This window comes from Pleurodeles waltl, chromosome 1_2, assembly GCF_031143425.1.
Source record: "Pleurodeles waltl isolate 20211129_DDA chromosome 1_2, aPleWal1.hap1.20221129, whole genome shotgun sequence".
NCBI lineage: Eukaryota > Metazoa > Chordata > Amphibia > Caudata > Salamandridae > Pleurodeles > Pleurodeles waltl.
Genome location: NC_090437.1, coordinates 1,161,669,274 through 1,161,694,304, shown reverse-complemented (window position 1 = coordinate 1,161,694,304; position 25,031 = coordinate 1,161,669,274). Strand labels below are relative to the sequence as shown.

Sequence of the window (25,031 nt, the reverse complement as noted above, 5' to 3'; positions counted from 1 at the left end):
TTCTCAGCTTGTTTTCCTTGACGCCATGTGATATTGGCTCATCACCGGGAGACCATGTGAGGGGAGCCAATATCGTGTGTTACAGAGTGGCACTGTGTGAGTTGGTAGGTCTGCATATGTTTACCCTAGCTGTGACAGTTGCTATCTCAAAATGCTCACTCAATATGTAATCTCCGTAGGTCCAATTACAAAAGTGTTTGAGTCCCTAAGTAAAATGTATCATGGTTGTCGGAAAATCTAAAGCTCACACCCCGCCAGTCTTAATGACCAAGCTATGCCCCAGGTGTAACTTTGGAGGGTTGTATGACACAACCACGCATGCAAAAACAACGTATGCCTGAACAATGCGGTCAGAACCATGACTGCGTCTTTACCACACATGGCTTTACCATGCATACATTTACAACAAATTTTGTTGTAAAAGCATATGTGGTAAAGTAATATGAGTGATAAATTCCCCCCCTGCCCTGCATCCTAACACCCCTGTACTTAAAACTACCCCGCTCTGAGCCCTAAACCTAAAAGAACTACCCAACCTCCCTTGCTCTTAAAACTACCCCAAGGCCTGAATCCACAAAACTTCCCCAACCCCCTGGCCCCCTTACTCCTTAAAATCTACCTGCTCCCCGAGCCCTAAAACACACCAGCCATCCACCCCGCCCCTGTGCATAAAACTACCCTGCCCCATGCCCTGAGGCCCAAATCCACAAAACTACCCCTACCCCTGCTCACAAATCTACCCTGACCCTCTCCACCTCGGCCCTGAGCCATAAATTCCCAAAACTGGGAAGCATCCCGAACAACGAGTCCTGAACAACGAAGACTTCCTTGTTCAGGGCCTTAACCACGCATGTGCTGAACAAGTCGCGGCGATCAAGGAGGAGGTAAGTTGGGCTGGGACTGGAGCTGTTTTTTGGAGGGTTGGGGGCTCGGGGTGATTAAGGTTTAGGGGCGGGGAGGGGGGTCAGGGTTTAGGTTTTAGGGGTGGGGTAGGGGGTTGGGGTGCTTTAGGTTTTGGGGGTGGGGAGTCGGGGTATTATTAGTTTTTGGTGGTGCGGTGGGGGGCTCGGGGTGATTATGGTTTAGGGGTGGGGAGGGGGGTCAGGGTTTAGGTTTTAGGGTTGGGGTGCTTTAGGTTTTAGGGGAGGCGGGGTTGGGGTGGTGGTAATTTTGGGGGTGGAGTGTTGGGGTGGTTGCGGGGGTGGAGGGGTTGCGGTAATATTTAGGGGCGGAGGGCCAGGTGGGACGCATGCTAGAACCATGCATGCCGTTCACTAATGCCTTTACAACGAAAAATTTTTGTTAAGGCATTCGTGGTAAAGGTATTAGTGGTAACAACAAGGTCGTTGTTCCGACCTCGTTGTTCAGGCCTGTTTGGTTCAAGCACTTGTTGTGCCGAGATATAACCCCAAAAACTACCCCGTCACCCCCGCCCTGAGCCCTAAACCTCCCATGCACCCCTCAATACCTCCCCAAACTAGCCCAACCACTCCACCTTGCCCTGAGGCCTAAATTTAAAAAAACAACTACCTCACTCTAAGCCTTAAACCCCCCCTTGCATCCCTAAAACCCTTCCCTCCCCCAAACTACCCTGACCCCCCGTCCCCTCTGAGCCGTAAATCTGCCAAACTACCCGACCCCCCCCAGGCCCTCCTACCCTTAAATCTACCCCAAACCCCCATCGGCCCTGAGCTCTAACACCCCACGCACTCCTAAAAAAAAAAAAATATTAATTAGCCCACCCCTAGTAACAACCCCAGCCGCACTTACCTTGACCGATCCTTCTTCCTGCTCCTTCCTGCTTATCCTCCCCCACCCTGAGCCCATACTCCCCCCATGCCCTCTTAAAAACCTCCTCCTGACCCCCCTGCCCTTTAATCTACCCCAACCCCCCCCCAGCCCTGACATCCACCAAACTACCCCGACCCCTCCGGACTCCCTGCTGTTTAATCTACCTGACCCTCACCCATTGGCCCTGAGCCCTAAAGTCCCCACACCCCGAAAATAAAAAAAACTCCCCCATCCCTAAAAAACCCTCCAAAAAACAGCCCCACTTACCTCAACTGATCCGTCTTCCAGCTCCTTTCTGCTTGCCCGTCCATCCGCACAGCTAGACCGCTGCCTGTACGATGAATATGCGACCTGCCTTAAATACACGAACGCGTAGTTAAGGCATATGTATTGTTCAGGCAAGCGTTTTTTAGCTTGCAGTCTTCCAGTACGCGTGGATGTGCCCTTGTAGTTTAGGCCATTTCCCACTATGGAGGCTACAACTCTAAAATTGATAAGGATAAAAGGAAATTGTTTTTCGATGGATTAACTGCTCCATGGGGGAAAGGAAAAAAGTCAGACATTGCAAATAAATAAATGTACATTTTTGTGTGTGCGATGGATAGTGATGAAAGGAGCGAATGCCTGAGAAATGACTTTAGTTTTAATGTCTAGAACTCCTGGATCTTGAAGTGCCTACAGATCTCTATTATTCATACAGTATTATAATTTGGAAATTAATCTGGTAGTATGTGATCTAGGAGATGCAAGACAACAAAGAACAAAAACTAGAAAGAATGCTTGAGTTCACCACAGTCAGTGGCGGTTACTCAACCTTATTTTAGTCAATAAGTCTTCAACCTGCTTCAAATGGTAACAGTCCAGCCAGAATCACTAAAGCTGTTCCCTTTCAGACGGCAACGCAAGTAACAGCAGATAACACAGCCTACTTGGTCTTCATCAGTAAGGTGTAGCTTGTGTTCTATGTCACAGCAAGCACAGAATGCATGCATATGGGCACCTGCCACACTTAGGGCATCTAGTGCAATTAACAACAAAATGATGGAAGACATGCTTGATTTCCGCTCATTCACGGAATCTCACAGAGTTTTCATGTAGTATGTATGACAAATTAAATAGCTTATCAGTTATGGAAAATTACTGGCACAGCAGATAAAATGTGTTAGGAATTGGGTTTCTGGTTAGAAAAGATATGCACCTGGTCCACGCAGGAACCACTATCCTAGCCAGGGTAAGTCACAACACACCCTAATTTTCCTGTGCTCCCTTTGGCAGCGTGGCACAGATCAGTCAAGCTTAATTTAAGAGGAAATGTGTAAAGTATTTGTGCAACACTTTCAACAGTAACAGTGAAAACACATTAAAAGCACTCCATACCTGGTTAAAAAAGAGAGAATAATTGTATGAACAAAACAAGACAAAAACAACAAAAATGCAACATGTAGAAGTCGAGATAATATTTAAAGAATAAATGTGAAATAGCGCTTAGAAACAATAAATGCCTAAATGGCTTATCTGGTTGTGCTGGATTGGGAAAGTTCAGACCAATTGCCGTGGAGCGTGGGCCAGATACAGAGACCCACTTGGGCCACCTTAACCAAAGTACCTTAATTCCGGGTGCGTCGTTGTCAACAAAGATGCAAAAAGCAGCCAAAGATATGCGTTGAATTTTCTCAATGCAATTGTGGCAATGCAGCAGCTCTTAGTGAGACACACTGGTCACTAATGCAATGCACGGTTGTTGCTCCTGTAGTAGTGAATGCGTCGATTCCAGAGGCAAAGCACTGGTTCCAAAGGCAATGTCCTGGGTCCACTCCATGCAACAGCGAGGATGCGCTAGTTTGTACTCATGCAAAAATGAAGTTGCACCGGTTTCGGTGAGGATGTGTGAGTTCTGTTTGAAGCAGCACTTTACATCCACTTCCAAAGACCCAGGACTGGGTTGGCATCACTTGTCAGGACAAGACTTGCAACAAGCAAAGTCTAGATCCTGTAGCAGGATGAGTTGAAGTCTTTGATGTCCCTGACACATCCGAAAACAGGAGGCAAGCCAGCACTTGGAGTCACTCTGGGTTCAAGTGATGCAGGTTCAGTCTTTCTCACCCAGGCAGGTGAATAGTAGGCAGCAGGGCAGCTCAGCAGTTCTAGAGTCCAGCAAAGACATAGTCCAGCAGAGTGGTAGTCCTTTCAGCAGCTCAGCAGTCTTTCCTACTGGCAAAGTGGTCACAGGTCCAGAAGTGTATTGAGTTGGTAGTGTCAGAGGTCTAGTGATTATACCCAGTTGTGCCTTTCAAGTGGAGGAGACTTCATAGAAAGGTCTGTGAAGTGCACAGAGGTCCTCCCTTCCTGCCATGGTCCTGACCCAAGTAGTGAGTGGAAACATAGTTTGAGCCTGACTGGTATTCTACAAGGTTCCTGACGGTTGAATTGTAAACAGTGGCGTATTTTGACATCTGATGGAAGCTGGAAGGAGTAACACAGTTTGATGAGCTTAACGTGGAGTGCATCTATGGGGAGGTCTTTGAAGGAGTGTTATGTAAGTTCTCTATTTGTTAGAGCTTGGTGCACATGGCATAGTGTGGTGGTCAGCCAAGTGATGGATACCGGGGTTTCTCAGAGCATTATGATTGATGCTGATTGGAAGAAGTTGTGAGTACCAACTTTATGTGCGCAGGTCAGATGACATGTTGGTTGGCATTCAGTATTTTGTGGAGTGGGACAAGGGATTACTTCATTGTTGTATTGTTGTAGTCACCAGACAGGGTAAAATCTCTAGGGAAAATAGGGTTTGTGTGCTGAATGGAGGGGGAGGGTTGATGGGGTTTGGAATTTCTTTTGTGAATGAAGTGCTTGCTAGGTCTTGGAGGTCTGTCGATTAGATGGAAAGAGGTTGTCTGCAATAAGTGGAGTGGGAGTTGGCAGGTGAAGAGCTAAAATAATTTAGATGTTGCTGGTCAACATAGAATGTAGGACCAGGAGGACCTGTGTATGTCTTACCCTCTCTTCCTGTTTTATGTATGCTGTTCAATTGATGGATGATCTGCCTATTGTAATGAGAACATTTCTGAAGTGTGAACGTGGGTTCAAATCTTGTTTCTGTGATGGATTGTGCACCCAGATTTGCGATCTGTGAAAATTTCAGCTACATTTGGAATGGGAATCATTCTAGAACACGTATTGATGAGTGTGAGCTGAAGGTAATATGCTGTTTGTGGTCTGTTGAGTGCTGTCAAGTGAATACAATGAGATTGTGGCCGTTAGAGGTCTGTTTCTGTAGCCTGGGTTTGAATGTGGGTATACTACGTAATGCAGTGTGTGAGTCACATGGTTGAACTGCTTTCCTGAGGGCCATGGTTTCTGGCCCTATGCTGTGCCAGGCCATAGCAGTCCAAACAGGAGATGAATTTGGGAAGGAACCAATCTCTTGTTGCCCAGATAACAGAGCTGCTCAGAGGCTTTTGGGATTCACTTTGAAAGTCTTCCTTAAGCTACAGGACAGGATTGGTCTTTTTTTTAAAGTTCTCTGTGTACCATCAACTATCATTAGACACTACGTTTGTGAACTCAATAGGGTTGCTTGTAACTTTTTGTCGTATTGATCTGGTATATTTGTTCTGACAATCAATGAAGCATTCATTCTCACTTAACTCTGTCCACTATGACATAGATTAAAGCAGTGGCTCCCAACTTTTTGACTTCTGTGGACCCTCACTTTATCATTACTGAAACTCGGGAACCCCCTGTGAATCATTATTGGATTCTGGGCCCCCACCACTGAGTCATTACTGAGAGCCAGGGACCCAGGCCTAAACATTGTTGATTATTTGAACTGCAAAACAATACACACAGAAAATACAGAAACAAGGGCTCCATCAAACACATACACAAATGATAACAGATTGTATTTAATTTGTAAACAAATCAAATAAAAAATAAAAGTTTAATAGGAAGGTTCGAGCTTTTCTAAATTCAGTTGAAGGTACGCATCGTCATGCTATATTCTGTTTGATACACCTGCACTGCTCCCACGAATCAGTTTGAGTATACCAATTTAGTATTTAGCCTCTAAGTTCAGATTCCTTGACATTTACAGTATGTTTTCACATTTTCAATTGTACAATTAGCCACCTAATTTATATACATTTTATTACTCTGTTAACATTAGTTAATTTTCTAAGCAGTCATGGCCCCCCTGAGTCAGGTTGGCGACCACTGGATTAAAGCATTCTGAATAAATGCGTGTATATTATTTTGATATCATGTAAAACTGTCTTCAAACAGCGCATAGGCTTTTAATGCGTTTTGTCATAGAAATCATCTGATTCAGATCTACATTGAATGAACAGATGCACACAATGATCTGCTGAAGTTTCGGTATATTTTTGTTCTCCTTTGTGCACTACTGTAATACCTTAGACATCATAAAATGTGCTTGCGAAGGTGTTGAAAAAAAAATGACAGCGATTAGCATTTCAATGGGGAGTTTTTCTCCCATTACTAAATTTCTATTTAATGATGGGTTCCACATTGAGTTATAGATCTACATATTTATGTATTTTGTTTTATGGCGTTATGACCTGAAACAGAATCATCCATATGCTAATTTGAACTTATTCTAGGTTGGAGTCTCAGAAACCTAAACAATTATTGAGTAAAAATAAAAAACGCTTATTGATTAATATCACCCATTTTCTCTGATGGGCATTTCTTGGAGCATGTTTAGATACTGTGCAGGTATAAAACGCATTGAAAAGTACAGTGAGGTTTGTGTCACATAGCTTGGAGGCTGTCTGTTTTTTATGCTAAATGACAAACCACCTTTTCCCACTGGGCAGTGTGAGTACCTGCGACTTGACAGCAGTTTGACAGTGCCTTTGATGAGGGAGGCCGTGGTGGGATGGTGCCAGCCTGCGACTAAGCGGACTGTGAATATCAGAGAAGGAATGACACGTTTATCTAGGAACCGAGACTGCCTGTTGCTGCCACCATCAGAACTGAGACAGTCTGACACCGATGACTTTTAACGTACAACGCTTTTTACCTTTTCATGCTAGTCCTACCTCTCCATATGTAGCCAAGTTTTATTATCACCCTCCCCGTTATCTCTCAATTTTTAATCCAGTTTGATATTAGGAGATATGATATGTGCAAGATCCAATCACCACATAGCGGCCCTTACTTCCTGCCCTACACTGCACCCCATGCTTTCTGGATCATAAGTGTCCTTCCCCCACCTCCCTGGTGCGTTTGCGCGGGAGCCTCACCAGAGGCAGCGGCGCATTCGCCTAGCCTCGTGCTCATGGAGGAGGCCGCGTGTTCCCAGTCTTCGTGTTTGGAGCAGGGGTTGGGGTCTGTCCTCTTGCTGCTCTCAGCATCTGCGCAGTTGGTTGGATGGCTGTTCTGCTGGCTGCGTTTATATTGTAATCTGTATTGCACCATTGGCCATATTTATCAATATTATCAATGCAGAATAAAATCTTTTCTTTTAGCACCCGTAGCCACACATCATTGCTCTCCAAGTGCTAGATCCTTGCTCCATACCTAGTTCCCAGCATGTGATGCTCTTCTGCCGTCTTCCATTCTAACAAATTTACACAGTATGTGCGGATGAGCAGCTGAAAGCTCGAGGTTTCCATTTCGATGAAACATTGGCCAGCATGTGAGGTTGGATGCAAAGTGAGGCTGCAAGCCAAGCTCTGAGTCCAACGTCTGCTCTACAGGTTTGGCTGCTTGGTGCATTCGACACAGGGCCTGGTTGCAAGCCGGGCATTGCGGACAGACCCAGGTGCACATGGTTGAAGAATGAGCACACAAGGTGGGTGCAGAGCCTTAATCCAGGCCAGACCCCATTATATATGGCTAAAGCTAGTGCATAGTGGTGAAGGCCACACAGCGGCCTGGCCCTTTAGTGAACCCCTATATAGCGAGGGTTGGTAGCACAGGCTATTAGGTGCAGGCCTTTCAGAAAATGTAAAAGTGGCATTTCTGTGTCTTAATAATGCCTATACGATTATTGATAAATGCCACCTCATTATTTGCAAAGTAGTTCTTTTATGAAATTCACAGCTCAGTCATTGGTAAGTAGAATCGAGGCAGTATCTGACGTAGTAAAGTCAGAATACAACATACACTGAAAGTTTCATATTTCATGCGTCACTAGACTTAAGCTTAGTAGAGATGGAAAATCAACATTCGTCATCCATTATTGTTCCCGGGTTTCCTTTTAGTGGCATCTCTCCTATTTCTAAATTAGTTTTGTCTTTTGATTGTCAAACATTTCCATATACAGAACCCAGTTCTAACAGCTTCAAAAACTCCATAGCCTTAACTTGCTTTCATCCTTCACCTTGGATGCATAGGCAATCACCGGAGAATGTTCCCGGCCCTTCCCAAAATGTATACCATGCTATATAAGCGTTTTTTCCTGTTCTGCTACAAAGTTTTTTTCTGTCTGAAATGATCAACTGAAGAATAAGTCAACATCAATTGTTCTGAAGCTAAAACGTAATTTGATCTATGTTGGCACTGAACAGTTTTGATCAGCTCATAAATTCATCTTTTGCAGGTCCGTAGAAACCTTCTATTAGAAAGAGTGCAGCAGCTGAAGACGCAAGAGGTTAAACTTGGGGAATTCATTGCTTCGTTACAGTACCAAAAAACTGTTGAAAACTCAAAAGCACTAGAGATTCATAACGCAGTCATAAATCTGCAGGCCCTGGTCATCGAAGAATTGTGTGCATCACAGACACTTACCGTCTCGGAGTGCACACAGATTCTAGAGGAGTACAGTCATGTGAGTAACAACAAACATAAATTATGATGAGTTTTCAAAGATTCTGGTTACATTTTTCATATATTTGAATATATGTCCGATGTAAACAATACTAATTCCGATTGCAATATCGCCATTAAATGTGTATAACAAAGCAAATTCAATCTTTAAATCAATTTTCAATACGTTAACCTCCAAAACCACAATCATGCTACCCTATGCAGACATTTAAAGAGATGTGTTCAATCACCCAGAAGCGTACTCTTGTGAAAATTCTGTTTCTGGCTACGAACTATACTTCAACTAAAACAAACAAAAAAAAACTAAGAATTTTGTGTCACTCATATGTCACATTTTATGCCTGGCCATTTCGTTGGAATTATTTTCCATGTATCCAGTACTTTTTCTTTCTAAATTTCTGTTGATGTTCTTCCTCTGTCCTTTGACTACTAAAATGGAGAAAAGTTTTCACAGGCCAGGGCTTAAGAGAGCTCTGAAGTTTTATCTGACACTTAATAGGAAATTCTGAGAGAACAAAGGGTTTTTTATCTAGTTCAAACAAAGGTAGAACATTCTCCCAGCGTATCCTTCACAAGGGAGGTAGTGATGTGCCTACAGACCTGTTACCAAGAAAGATGTTTCAGAATAGGTCACTGGCTTCTCCTAGAGTAGCTGAGCGGTGAGAGCAGCCTTGCAGGTAGGTGTCCCATCTGTGCATATCTTTGTGACAGTTTCAATGCATACCAGATATTAATGTTAACTCACATTGTGAGTGAGCCCAGTTTCTACAAGCTGTGTCTCAGCATAATGTGGTGCTGCTCTGATGACTCTAGTGCTCTTATCACTGCTTTGAGAGTCATTCATAAGATGATACATCTGCAGTTAGAAGACATTCACTTGTAGAATATATTGGCTACCTTCATGAGTGGTGATGCTGCCTTCCTTACAAAGCTAACTGAAGAATAATGTATTGTTAAGGTTGCCCCATTTTGTTTACCAGTTCATAGGTCATGCAGTCTGCTTCAACTGGCAAATGTATGCTGGCCTAAAATAGCCTTCGTTGGAGATGAGACATGCGGATGGATTTTTGCCTGCATTGTTAATCTTATTAGGTGAAACTAACGATTCAGCAGCTGTATTGAGTATTAGGAGAACACATGCAAACTGAATTCTTTGCTCTATTTTGTCCTTTGAGTGCTGCCATCAAGTGGACAAGTTACTTTGGGTACTTACTATGAAAGCAGTGGATGAATTGTTGAGCATTCTATTTCTTGTCTTCCTTATTAACAGCCTTTGGCATCAGTATCCTTCATCACTTGCAGACACTTCTCAACAAAAGCTGAAGCCATTGTAATATCTACACAATTAGTTCATGCATCAATCACAGTCCCTCGTCTGCAGGCAGCAAAACCAGTTAATCATAAGCAGGATCCGTCTCTCATCGGCAGGTGTAAGAGAAGGCTGCTGGTTTTAATCAAACAAAGTCAATGTCTATAAGAAGCAGTAGCAGAAACTGCACCCAACTCTTCCTCAGATAACATTAGCCCCTTGACTCTGTGCCCTGGATATTTTGCTCAGAGGTGGGATGATTAGGAAACCCCTCACTGCTCAGGTGTTCAAATTACTATCACAGACCTATGCCATGGCTTTCTAAGTGTATCTCCACCGTGTGTAGATTAATAACTCGATAAGCTGCAGTAGTTCATCACTCACCTGAGTATTTTTTATCAAAGGTTGAATATATGTGATTCTATCTGTTTGATCTTGGAACCCTTCCATCAGCTACTAACCTACCTCCTAGTAATTGCCACATTTTCATGAGTTTTCTACTCCCCATTAAGTAGGTTATTTCCTCCTCATACCCCCCCAACCTAGATTGTCATGTCACTTCCAATCAGCAGATTAAAATAGAAATGACAAGACGTGATCCACAAGCTATTAAACGTTATTTCACAAAAGACGAGGCTGAAACATATTTACAAGATACTAATCTCTGCTACATTAATTAAAACAATCATAATCATAGTACTACATAGTAATCAAATTTCTTAAATAAAACTTGATTTGCTACAAAGCAATAAAGAAATGACAAGGCAATGAAGTAAGGAAGGGAGCTCCAGAGATGCAACTGAACATTATTGAAAAGGTAACAGCTTTCTGTTTTCTAGTTGTAAATGCTCCTTTCAGTGTTAACAGCGCAACATTTGTCTATCAGCAACCTATTAGTCTGATTATATAGAAATGCTTGCTTACTAGGTTAAGCACCACCCCGTAAAATGCACAGAAACTGAAAGGCACAAGACAGTGCACATATTAGTTCCTCATGCCCTGCCTTTTTGACACCCATGTTGATACACTTTTTTTCTATAGTGATGTCCCTCACAAAGTGGCGTTAGGAAAACCACCTGTGTTGCTTAGTAACGTCCATGTTTAAACACAACGAATGTAGAGAAATCTTTTGGTTATTTCAGAGGATTTAATAAAATCAACAAGTAGCTCAAACATTTTGGGAAACATTCAAAGGCAACTAGGCATTATTGTGAAGATCTGTTAAAGGCAACTATGTACCATCCACATTGGAAAGAACTGAGGCCCGAACTGAAGAGTAAGCTGTCCGCTGAAAAAAGTATTTCTGCCTCCACAGAGACAACTGTTAGCTAAAGTATACAGTAGTGTAAGAAACTGGGCTGTTGGTTGACTGGGGTGTGAGCCCTGGTGAAGCAGCAACCACAATCCTTGTCAGGGTGAGGCAGAAACCAGCCATAAATTAACCTGTGCTCAACCCTCTGGCAGCTTGGCACAGAATAGTCAAGCCTAACTTAGAGGCTATGCGCAAAATATTTGTACAACACTTCCAACTGTAATAAAGTAACAACCACCACACAAAAAGGATCCCAAACCAAGCTAGAAAAATTGAGTTATTTTAATAATGAAAGCAAGAATAAAACAACAAGAAAACAGTCAGTCGAACCGGAGATATACATTTTCAAAGATACTGGTGAAAGTAGCACCCAACAACACAAACTACAAACTGTGGACATCTGGTCGAACCAGACTGGGACAAAGTCACAAGTTCACACTGATTGGGATGAAATGGGTGCCAGCTGCAGGGACCCACCTAGGCCCACAGAACAAAATATCCTTAAGTCCTGATTTGTGGATTGTTACAAGGATCCTAAGGTGTGGTGATGCTGCGATGTGAGTTCCAGTGTCATCGTTGAGGATCCCATCAATCAGGGCTTGCAATGCAAAGTCCAGCATTGAGGATGCATCGTGCAGTTGAGGCGATGCATGGTTTCCAAGGAGCTGCAAGGCTGCAATGTGGAGGCCGGCATCATCCTTGAGGTTGTCACCGATGAGGGATGCAAGGGACTGTGTTAAAGATGCAACGTGCATGGTTAGTTCCGAAAAAGCTGTGGAGGTGATGCAAGTCTTTGCACCAGGTCCAGTCCATGCAATGGTGATGATGCGTTGATTGTGCTCAAGGTTGCACTGCACAGCAGAGAAGATGCATTGGTTCTGCTGGATCTACAGAGGCTGGCAGAGCACCTTAGACCCACTTCCAAGGGTCCAGGACTGGGGTGGCGCCACTTGGCAGGGTAAACGCACCGATGGCAGAGTCCAGTTGCTGGGGTCAAGGTTGTTGGCGCCTTCTGTCTTTGAGGCTCAAGTCAGGAGGCCAGACAACTAGCCCTGGGAATTGCACTGATGGTCCTGGGTTCCACAGATGCAGGTTCAGTCCTTCTCACCTAGGCAGGAAGGTAGACAGTCAGCAAAGCAGGACCGCAGTCTGTCAGTGCTTTTAGCAGCACAGCAGTCCTTCTTCCTAGAAGAGATTGCACTGGTCCAGAAATGTACTGAAGAGTTGGTGTTTGAGGTCCAATATTGATGCCCCACTGTGCCTTTGAAGTGGGAGAAGTTTCCAGATTCAGGCCTTTGAAGTGCACAGGTGCCCTGCTTTCCTTGCCCTGCCTGCAGACTAAGTACAGGGGGCATGCAGCCCTTTGTGTGGATGCAGACACTGCTTATTCAAGTGTAATTGGGGCTGTGCCCAGTGCCATCTACCCATCCTGCCAGTGATGGCCAATTCAGGCACACCTACGCTCCCTATTATGTGTGGCTGTCTAGGAGGGAAACACAACTCCCAATAGTCAACTACACCCAGTCATGTGACCCAGAGACAGGCTGCAGGCACCAAAAGGCAGGAAAATGGCAATTTTTTGAAAATGCATTTTCAAAATTGTAATTTAAAATCCGGCTTTATCATAAGTTAGCATTTTTTATTACAATTCCAAAGACACGAAACATGAATGAATTACCTGTTTCCATTTGGAAGCTACAGCTTATTACATTCAATAAGGCAACTCTAATGTTATCCTATGGGAGGGGTAGGCCTTGCCTCAGTGAAAAACAAATTTAAAGGGTTTCCATACCAGACCATGTCATGTAGCACATGTCCTGCTTTTTAAATATATTGCACCCTGCCCTCTTGGCTGTTGAGGGTCTACCTTAAGGGTGGCTTTTATGTAATGAAAAGGAAGGTTTTGGCCTGGCAAATCTGCACTCACAGGCTGCAATGGCAGGCCTGAGACATGTTTAAAGAGCTACTTAAGTGGGTGGCCCAATCAGTGCTGCAGGCCCACAAGTAACATTTAAATTACAGGCCCTGGGTACGTGGGGTACCACTGTACTAGGAACTTGCAAGTAAATTACATGTGCTAATAGGGGATATTAAATTGCCAATTGGGGATACGCCAATGTTTAAAGAAAGAGCACACGCAGTTTATCACTGGTTAGCAGCGGTAAAGAGGTAAAGAGTGTAGAGTCCTAAAGCCAGCAAAAACAAAGTCCGCAAAACTAGAGATCTGAAGGCAAAAAGATAGAGGGAAAACCGTGCCATGAAAGACAGGTCTAACAAATTTGATTCAGGTTTCATATTTGACCAGATGACACACTGAATTGTTTCTTTTCAGTTGACTAATGGGTGTTGTTGTTATATAACCTAATATCATTTGAAGACAATGTCAATGTGACTATTGTTCATATTGTTCACTCTCTCAAGTGTGCTGCGCATTCACTTGGAGCACCTGTTCCCAAGCGTGAATATTGGTCTATCAAATATTGTTTTGTCCATAAGAAGGGTCTCTTCATCAGCATTTACAGCATTCATTGAAGCTCTCCAAATTGCTATTGTTTTGAAATCAATCCAAAGGAACACTTCGTTTGATATCTATAATTATCTTAATCCCTAAGAATACTGGGTTGCCCATTTATTTGTTCACGGTGAGTTAGGGCTTGTCACATGAATGAACCAATACAATAGTTATCATTGCAGAGTCACCTGAAGGCACTGTGGCACAGAAACATAATGGGAGAGTAAATGACCCACAGCGATGACCAGGATTTTCTAACAATCTGTGTTTTAGTGCTGCTCAGAATGAGTCATGATTCTGAATGCTACAAAAAGAGATTGAAAGCTTGTGTCACAGTTTGCTTGCCAGTACCAATACCCCCCTCCTGGGACTATCTACCGTAAGGGACTACTGTCAAATGAAAAGAGGCAGTACAAAGATGATGCAGAAGCTTTCACATCAAGATGCAGGGCATGGTGAAACAAGCTCAAGGATTTGAATTAAATTATCTTTTTAACTAGCAACTAATGTAATTTACACTGAGCTGTGACATGACTCTAGTTTTATAGTCATATTTTGGATAAGCCAATCTTCTCAAATTAGTTTTGAGGCTAATAGGCACACATTTGCTTAATATAAGTTTGATCAAATGGCTCTCCCTACCACCAAGACCTTCTCTTCTTGAAGAAAGCTAGGTCCTTATCAATTCTGCATCCAAGTTTCTTCACTAGATGAAGAGGGGAATAGCTGACTAGGCCAGAAACTGGTATTCCAAAGTTGGTCTGGGCCACAGAATAATTTACTAGTTATTGTTTTTTAATTAGTGCTGGATACTTACTGTCCAGCACTAATCCCTCATTGTACAATTACCTGTGCACATGCATTCAGTGTACACACTCAATCCACACACTCTTTTCAGTACCTATGCTTACCTATATTCAGCCACAGTGTGCCTATTTTAAAGCACATGCACTGCTAGCACACTTACTATCCCACAACTCTTCACCTTTCATGTATTGTACTTCACACAAGCATAGAAACACTCACCACATTCGGTCTCTGTACATGCATTGCATGGAACTATATCTCTCATGTAGTGTATTCCTCTCGGCCATACATACACTCCACATATACTAACCGGACGTGTGCTGCACAGTGCTGCACCATCCTTGTACCGTACCCTTCCCAGACACACATACAACCAACACAGCCACCACTCTTGCGCTAGGCAGCACATCTACCTGATGTAGGCCAGGTTGAGTTAAGTACACAGCAGAGGAACTTTTTAAAAAGGTGAGTGATCCTGGAGTCCTCACTCCAGTGACACAGGGTAAAAAGGTCCTGTACATTACTACTGATCACTTCACAGTATGCTGCCACCACTGTGCTTGTGCTGCTTGACACTTGGTGACGGCTGTAGCCTTCCACCACTATGGGGGTAGCACTTTGAGCGCCCCTTCCAGTCCAACAAGACTGCAATCTGTGAGACAGGCATATGTTATGGCCCACACGCAGGGTCCATGTTCACCTATTGAAACCAAATTAGCATTAGGCACCCAGTCAACAGTATGGCTGGGCACTCAGGGGTGGGAAACATGTCTTTACCATTCACAGAACTTTTCCGTTCTAACAAGTACCATATTGCAACTATCCAAAAGTCACAAGTCTGATTTCAATATACGTGGTTACCAAATCGAAGGATAATGCCATCATTGTGTCTCATGCATCAACATACAAAATAATGTGCTCAATGTTGCAAAGGCAGACTTGGAGTCATATCATATGCTGCAAAGCATAAAGAAAATCAATAACAATGGACAATTGTAAATATTAGATTTTGAAAAATGTATGATTTATAATAAACTTGTAATCACGGGCCAGTGCCTTCAATCCATCAGCCACATAGAGCAGTGGTCTTCAAACTGAGGGGCGGCCCCCCCAAAGGGGGCCTCAAATGATCCCAGGGGGGGCGCCAGGCTCTGGCCAAAATAAGTATCATGCTGATAACAGGGCTTTGTTTAAGCTGACAAAAATGAGCAGCAGCAAATTGCTTTGTAATGGGCCATTACTAATATGTTTTGTCATTTATATCCAAGCTGAGAGTGTGTGTCAAAAAGGAAAGGCACCCCTAATAATCACACTGTGGACACTTTTACTTTAGTAAGGCCTGCCTGACCATAACAGTATGTTTGGTATGATGTATTGGATAGCAATTTTAAAACAGTAAAATAACTTAACTGCAATGTTTAAATTAATTGGGAAAATTCGGAGGGGGGGGCCCGAGGATTTTTATTTTCTACTTGGGGGGCGCAGCTTTAAAAAGTTTGAAGACCACTGATATAGAGTAACCCCTTGCCAAAACTCCCTGCATGGTAGCAGGGTAAGTTATTGTTGATTTACTCTGCCTAGTGAGTTCACAACACTCTGTACAAAGGCGCATGAGCTATACAATCTTTTGGGCAGGACAGGAGTTATAACTTTAGGTTATAATCATTATAATCATATCTTTTTTAGTTTCTAAGGTTTATGTAGTTTACTTTGTTTTTGTATAACAATAATAACCTATCTTCGAACTTTATTTTTTCACTCTATATGTATAGGCGGAGTGTGCTGCTGGGAGTGGCCCCCGGTACTCGGTATAGCTCCAATACTCAAAAGAAGAGACACACACACACTCGGGGAGAACTAATGGGTGTTTTAATCACAATTTCTTCAAGCCCTTGCTAGGCGTTTGGGCCAACAGGCCTTGCTCACGCAGGGGTGGGAGATGTTTTTCAAATCTTCTCTGGCCATGCTTTTCCTAATTTGATTTCCAAAATAAAGATAGCAGGCTCTAGAATGGCATGAAAGGATTCTGCTCACACCAAAAGGGTCACTAAATCTCTACACTGCCAACCAAAGAGTACAGATTGATTAAAAAAAATATGTTGACAGCTGCATGAAACTTTTATCATACAGTGGCCTTTATGCATTAAAAAAATGTTTCCTCTGTGCCAGCTATCCTGACACCTAAGGCCTGACTCCTGAAACCAACTGTCCATGCAAAGATCACATGTTTTGTTGCCAGCTAAATGACAACTCTTTTTGGGAACATCCACTTATAATATAGGAACCTTGTTCAGGAATTCCTTGCTGCTAATCCCAAAAACAACTTGTTCCTCTCCATTTTTGGATCTTTATCTAATGAAGCTGTTCAACCACTTGCTAACGCGCCACAGAATCCTAGCTATTATCTATACTGAATAGTGTATTTAACGCTAGAGAACAATGGAGCGAAGCGACATAGGTTTGAGGGGATGTCACCAATGAGATGTGTGAGGACCATCAATAACAACAACAATCAATATTATAAAGTTTCAGTCAATAACTACACCAGTTTAGTAATTAAAAGTCATGGATTTATTTCCCTATATTAACAACGCTAGTGTCACGAAAATAACTCTCAAGCACAAATGATAAGCATAAAAGATCAATAGTGGCTGGTTAAAATGACGTATATTTCTCAATCTAATTAATACAATTAAACAAATTATCTCCAAAAGAATCACACTTATTAATATTATAAAAACTGGTAATAAAGGCAAAATATACATTAGTTCAGCATCAAATGATCTCAGGACAAATCATGAGCATATCAAGTTTAATTCCCTAACTAACCACAAATTAGCATTACATGTTGGGCTTCATGTGAAAAGAATTTAGTAACATTAATTTAGAAAACTCTTAACTTGATTATGATATATAAAAAAACTATTAATGTGCATCAATAAAATCATTAGTTGCAGCTGGTACCTGGAAAGCAAGAGAGACACAATTCACATTTAATAACAAAAATTACCACAATAGTAGTAACAGCAAATGATAAGCTTCAGCTTGAGGACACCATCAGCTATCTCATCAGAAGATTTGGGCCTAACGACAACTAGTCTCGAACCTCGTCTGATCTAGAAGAATAGCATTAGATGACGAATGACGAACCGCACCTCTAATCATTCTACACAGGTTGTTATTCTAAAATCTAATCAACTCCTGATTGGTCAGTCTATGGGGTGGTTTCATTTCAGCCAATCGACAACTAAATTGATGACCTAAACTTAACAAATCTATGCTAACTATTTTCTTTCGATGTATCTTTACTTTTTCCGTCTCGTCCGTAACTCCATTGCCTCATCACCTCTCAAATATCTTGTTCTCAGGAAGAAACTTTTACTGTATCCTTCTACTTCCATCCTCGAGGAAAGACCAGATATTAGTAACATATCCAAACAATAGGACATTTCAACTTATGCAATGCTCAGTTAATACACGACCTTGTAAGACATAACACTGCAACCCACTAAGGGTAGCTGCGGATACGTCTACACAAGCTTTGAAAACACCTATTATGAAAGCTTTAAATCATGGAAAATAACCCCAGCATTTGAATATAATTTTGCTTAGCCAAGAACAGAAAAACAAACATTTCAGAAGTTTCTCGATTTACGAGTTACTTCATTACACATTTTAATATGAAAATCATTAATAAACATATTTGAAAATGCACACTCTCACACATTCTATATCCTCCGGTCTAGTTCTTCCAATGTTGACTGCAGCAGCACTCTGCAATCACCACAAAGCAGCCCCAGCACTATGTAAAATAAGCTAACAAAATAAGTAAATACAATAAAATGATCGGTGTTAAAAAGGATTTAAGCAAACGTGTGTCTGCCATGGTCCTCGTATATGTCGCTGACATAGTACCTCCCTTCCTGGGCCAAAAGTGAATATATTTGCATTGTCCGTAACAAATTGACGAAGTAAAATAGACATATTCAATTCTGTTATTTTTTATTGTAACCCTTAGAAAAGTGCAGTACTTTACAGAAAGCTTGAATCTGAGGAGTTGCAAAAGGAGTTAACCCAATCTCAAGATTATGTGATGAAAAAACAAAGGTCAACAACAGAAGGTCTGGAGATTTACAATGAAGTTGACCAGGATGCAGATCGGCAAACTACTGCTCTTCTGAGACAAGCACTGCAGAAATGTAAACAGATAGTCGAGCACCAGAAAGAGAGGTAAGGTATTCTATATAGCTTTATAGTTTTAGTAGGTACAGGTGTACAAATGTCTTGACATTTTAATTTGTTATGTGTGTTTAAGCATACAAGCACATTTACAATGTGGTTAACATACTTCCTCCTAATTCCTCTCTTCCAAGGCATGGCTATCTAGTAAGAATGGATTTAAGTAATGTGGTTGACAGTATATAAGGGAGAGCCGTTATCTGGCCAGTTGTGTAGTTATCATCTAGAAAGATGGCTGTCGGCATGATAGTTCTGCAAATCAGTGTTTATACATTACATGTGAGCATTATGTCCTATTACCCTAGATTGGCATCACTTGGAGATAAACATTGCCAACTCCTGTTTCCAATCTCCTGTTTCAGTTTAGTCTTTGGTGCATGTTTTGTTCCTTCTCTTTCTGTCATAATGATCAGATATATAGCATGGTTGTTAAGGAAGATATCAGGGCATTCCATAATAATGATACAACGTTAAAAAAAAACTGTTATCAAACAGTACACCATGAGTCTGCTCTCAGCTGATATTTCATCCAAGATTCAACTCTACAAGTAATACTTGTCACTCAGAAATAACTTCATGACACCTCCACTTTTACTGTAGAGTATAATCAGCCTATGTAATCTGCTGACCATTTGTCTAGAGCTTAGAGACAGGAGGTGTGACAAAGTACAATCAAAGCCTCATTCAAATCTCAAAGCGAGCCCATTCCCAGCTGTCATGTCTCCATCTCTTCCTAGAAGGAATGGCAGTGAGTCTGTAAGCAAAAAGAATCCAGGTAGCCCACCACATCACCAGTCTCATTTCCGCCAAATTATTTCATCCTTCGTGTTGCATCATGACTCAAAACCTCTTGTCAGCATGAACCTATGTAAAGACGTGCAGCCAGCTTCCCTTTGAAGTCCACCCTTAATTTCAGAGGCTATCCCAGCGGATATTTTTTCAAATTGTTCAATCCTTTGTTTCTCGCCAGGAGGACTGTCTGATGTTGTAGTCTCCCTGCTAAGGCTGGGGAATACTATAGGGAGGTGCACTACATTTCTCGCCTTCTTTTTCACAATCTCCTTCTCAAGCTTCCTGACCCTTGGCTAAGCTTTTCTTAATATTGCATCTCAGTTCCACTGTCAATTTCTGTGAATACTGCTTCCTTTGAGAGATCTAAAACTCACTATAAATGAAAGGAATATTCTCATTGACTACCTCTCAACATACACTGACCATCACTCCCTCCTTCTCTATATGAATTTCCTCAGCATACACTTTAAAATGTACCCTCAGTATTCATACATTGACCCTTCATGCTCATTTTCCATTACCTCTCACCTCTAGTTGTCATAAAGACATTCTCTACAGCACAATCTTTAAGCTATGCCTCATTTTCCAAAGCCTTTTCTGTTGCGTCCTGGTATTGGTCCATTTTGATCTCAGCTGCAGCCACCATTTGCTCCATTCCATCCACCCTCTTGCACTGAGATTGCAGTATTGCCGCTCCACTGTTCACTGGTTAGTCTATGTCTCCAGTCTTCATTTCATAGTCACTGTGCAGTACCTTAACTGGTTACATAATGTGCCTTTCCCCTGCCATCATGTGTTCCTCATGACATCTTTCTTTCCTTTCTCCTCACTGTCTGTTTCCTCACAGCCATGTCTGCTTCCTCTACTATCAGGTTTACTTGGAGACAAATGAGGCCCCAATACCGGTGTCATAAACTCTGATTGTGTGTGTGTGTGAATTGGCATAAGAATCCCCAGAGTGGGATTTGGTGAGTCATGCCTTTGAGCTCCCAATTCCTGCCTACTTAGAGTACAGTTTTGAGCATCAAAGAAGCAGCTTTGTTTTCTCTGTGATTCCACTTCACTATCCATTCACCAGTCAACAGCATTTCAACTTCATGTTTGTGTTTTTTTTAATCTGCTACATATTTGCCACATCCAGTTTAAGTCTTCGTATGATAAGATAGCTGTGTCAGAATAATGGAAGTGTTTCCGTGAAAATCATCAATTGTTTAGTAGCAACATATCAGGTAAGGCATTAAAGACAGATGTTTATTTTACCATACCAGTAGCATGGAAAGGACTATTCTGCAAATCACCTTGGTTCCAATCATCTCTACCTTGCCACCCCCTTTTCATTCCATGTTCAATTGCTATATGTACACAACAATTACCAGTGACATAATCGAATGCCACAATACACTATCTCTTTTGGTCCTAACGCCCAGAAGAGACAACTGACACACAATCATAACATACACAAGAAACCATATGCACAACAAACTAATAATTTGTTGTTTTCCAGTGTTTGCTGTGTATATGAATACTCTCGATTTTCTCAGCCAAACCAGTAGAATGAGTTTACAAGAAACATTTACATTCCCACCCTTGTCCATTACTATCCATTTTTACCACCAAATCTTAGAGCTCACCACTTCTTTAGACAGCATTCTATTTCAAACTGATTCTCCACTGACGAAGTCTAAACCAGCCTCCTATTTATAGTGACTAATAACATCCGTAAATCCAGCTGTTCCAAACCTAGCCACATGCCTCTCATTCCAATATTTCCCATTGTGAATATCTACACTATGTGTATTGCCAGCCACAACATTTGATGGTGAACCAAATATTGGATTCCCCTTTCTGAGTCCTAAAATGCATTTCTTCACCCTATGGACCTTTTAAAAACTTGATTTGAATGCAGTCTGCTCACAGTCCACTCTCCAAATGGCTTAGAGAATTTAATGTTGAACCTTGCAGAAACACACTCTCTCTCTGGCAGTTATGCATTTGAGGCAGTGACATCAGCAACATTGATGGTAAGTGACTGCAATGGTGACGGAAGATGACCCTCCAATACTGCATGTGTATATGTACAATCCATGATAGTGGGTGGATCCTTCAGCTGTTAACCCGCTATATGAGTTCTCTATATAACTCGCTTATAAATTCAGAAAAATACAGTCATCCCAATTTTGAGGTGAGTCAGAGCTAGGTGTGTAAGTGTTAATGATGACAGTGCTAGTGGTAGGGAAAACAGGGGGCAAGTGGATTTTAGGAATACTGATGCCTCAATATGACGGTTGAACCACGGAGTGTCTTACAACCATTTTCCTAGCCTAGAGACATGGTTCCCGATACCTCTGCAAACTTTGCTTGAACCTTCACAATCATGTTGTTGTCTGCATATGTTGTGCTGTGTCATCTATGATACACTTCATGTCTAAGGTGTGGCAGATGTTTTAGGAGGATCGTTATAAAGACTCTTTTCACTTTTTTTACTGTAATTTGTACCGAAGCTGGCTTAGACCTCCATATTTGTCCACATTTTTGTTACATAGTTGTGTACGTGCTGCCTACATTCCAGTGTGGAACATATGTCCTTTTTTGTTTTTTTTATTGCCTGTCTTGACTTGTGCTTCAAGTCCCTTCACTTGAGCCTTATGCTGAACCATGTAGCATAATCCACTAATCCACTTTTATCACTTGACCACTGTACCCTTCTTATCTCAGTCCCTGGATTAAATATTCTTTTGCAGCTGTGAATTGCTTTCTTTCAGTCATTTGATGACTAGATACTTACTGCAGGTCAGTCCTTTTCATGGGTGTCTAGGTTTATTTTTACCCAAAGCATCACAAACTCCTAGTCCTGTTTTACACATTAGAGCTGTCATATGGTCATTTGGTTTCAACAACTATTGTCATGCAAATTAAGGCATTATTTTTTTAACTGTGATTATTAGGGAGCTATATGTCTATTTAAAACAGTGGGTTCAATGATTCCTACAGACAGTCATGAAATAAGAGCTATGACAATTTCACAGCCGTTTGACCTAATTTGCATCTGAATGTTAACACTGTGTACAGCTCCTGAATATGTCTTGTACCACAGGCTTGAAACAGAAGAAAATTCCTCTCAGATTTTGCCTTTCCGACGTGTGCCATAATATTGTTTTTTGCTTTTTCACAATATTAAATATGTTAAGTTGCAATGTTTGTTTGCTTTGTTGTTCCATATTATAAAGCCTTTTATTGTTTGAGATTAATTTTTATCTTCTTTAAATCTTCTCTTGATCCCTGATGACCACTATTTATCTAAATCAAACAAGACCAAAACAACAAAAATCCAACATACACAAGCAACGTTATGAATTTTCAAAGATTAAACCTGAATATAGAACTTAGAAACACAAATGCTTCTCATGGTGTTGTGGCAGAGTCACTCCCAACAATCTGACGCCAATGGCGCTGGTCACAGAGTCACATGGACCCACAGGTACAATGCCTTTGATAACGAAGAAACAAGCCGGTCCACGGAATCGGGGAGGTGAGGCGTCATTATATACAGTGTGGCGTTGGTTCCTTACTATATAGCAGGGTAGGTGATACAAAATCGGTGTGACGTATCGGTTCTATATGCTCTGGCAGGGTCGATGTCTGGCGGTCAAGACACAGTGGGGCGACCTCAAGAAGTCATGGTCACGCCACAGGGCTGTGGTTGCTGCGGCGGAGTCAGTGTCAAAGACATCAGTGATACGCACTTATGACTCACAGAGTCATGGGACGTCAGCGGGCTGCAGCGGCATCAGGCCTACGATGGCGGCGAGGTCGTCACACTCCAACAGGGACCACAGCTTCGGTTGCAGGCGATGTTGTGCACTCAAGCAGCTGCATTGGTCCGGGTGTTGACCGGAGTAGGTTCACTGGTTTCTCACTCCTAGGGGCCCAGAGACTGGAGTAGGCACTACCTTGCGAGCTAGGATCCACAGGAAGTAGTACCAGAGGCTGGTAATTGAAGTCTTTGCTGTCCCTGAGACTTCTTAACAGGAGGCAAGCTCAGTCCAAGCCCTTAGAGACACTTCACCAGCAGGATTTCAGAAAGCAGACTCCAGTCCTTTCCCTCTTAGGCAAAAGCAGCAGCAGGCAAGCACAGCACAGCAAAGCAACAGGCAGAGTGGCTGGTTCTCCTCAGCATCATGCTCTTTTCCTTGGCAGAGGTTCCTCTTGGTCCAGAAGTGATCTAAAAGTCTGGGCTTTTGGGTCCACTACTTATACCCATTTCTGCTTTGAAATAGGCACGTTTGAAAGTTGTTTACAAGATCCTGCCTTGCCCAGGCATGGCCCCAGAAACACCCCAGGGGTTTGGAGACTGCATTGTGTGAGGACAGGCACAGCCCTTTTTTAGGTGCAGGTGTCAGCACCCTCTCTTCCCACTCTAGCCGAGGAAATGCAGGACACTCCACATCTCTCTTTGTGTCACTGTCTAGTGGGAATTCACAAACAGACCTGACCCAGGTGTGGATTAAACAGGCAGGCAGAGACACACAATGGTTAAGCAAGAAAATGCCCACTTTCTAAAAGTGGCATTTTCGATAAGAGAATCTAAAAAACAACTTTACCAAAATGTGTATTTGTACATTGTGAGTTCAGAGACCCCAAACTCCACATCTCAATCTGCTCCTAATGGGAAACTGCACTTAAAAGATATTTCATGGCAGTCCCCATGTTAACCTATGAGAGAGATAGGCCTTGCTATAGTGAAAACCAAGTTTGGCAGCATTTCACTATCAGGACATGTAAAACACACCAGTACATGCCCTACCTTTTAAATGCATTGCACCTTGCCTACGGGACTACCTCAGGCCTTCCTTAGGGAAGAATTACATGTAGTAAAAGGGACGGTTTAGACCTGGCAAGCGGCTACACTTGCCAGGTCGAATTGGCAGCGCACGCCTGCACACAGAGACACTGCAGTGGCAGGTCAGAGATATGCTTAGAGGGCTACTCATGTGGGTGGTGCAATCATTGCTGCAGGCCCACTAGTATCATTTGATGTACAGGCCCTGGGCACCTCTAGTGCACTTTACTAGGGACTTACTAGTAAATCAAAAATGCCAAACATGGATAACCAATCACTGACATAATTTAGACAGAGGGCACTTGCAGGTTAGCACTGGTTAGCAGTGGTAAAGTGCCCAGAGTATTCAAACCAGCAAAACTGAATTACAGCACAGGGTCCAAAAACAGGAGGTCAGAAGCAAAAAGTACAGGTAAACCATGCCAAGAGCTGCCAGGTCTAACACTGCTTATGAAATGTTTTTTCAGAAGTGTTAAATATGATTTCTTCTCAACGCTGTGGCCTAATCACCAACATTGACGTCTTAAGATTCCTCCCCAAATACCCCCATTATTTTTCTTTGATTATGCACTGATTGCTCAATAAATAGATTTAATGCACCAGTATTTTTAATATAAACCCTCTGTGATGTAAGTTT

The 25,031-nt window shown here is 42.3% G+C and overlaps 1 protein-coding gene across 5 annotated transcripts in view; it reads left to right on the top strand.

Moving 5' to 3' along the window:
• EVC2 (EvC ciliary complex subunit 2) overlaps positions 1–25,031 on the top strand; it is a 306,369-nt gene that overhangs the window by 184,085 nt on the left and 97,253 nt on the right. For all 5 annotated transcript variants that reach the window (XM_069202996.1, XM_069202979.1, XM_069202987.1 and 2 more), the window contains 2 exons: positions 8,357–8,584; positions 18,542–18,753. In XM_069202996.1, coding sequence (XP_069059097.1) covers positions 8,357–8,584; positions 18,542–18,753 — 440 coding nt within the window. The remainder of the gene's footprint in view (positions 1–8,356; positions 8,585–18,541; positions 18,754–25,031) is intronic.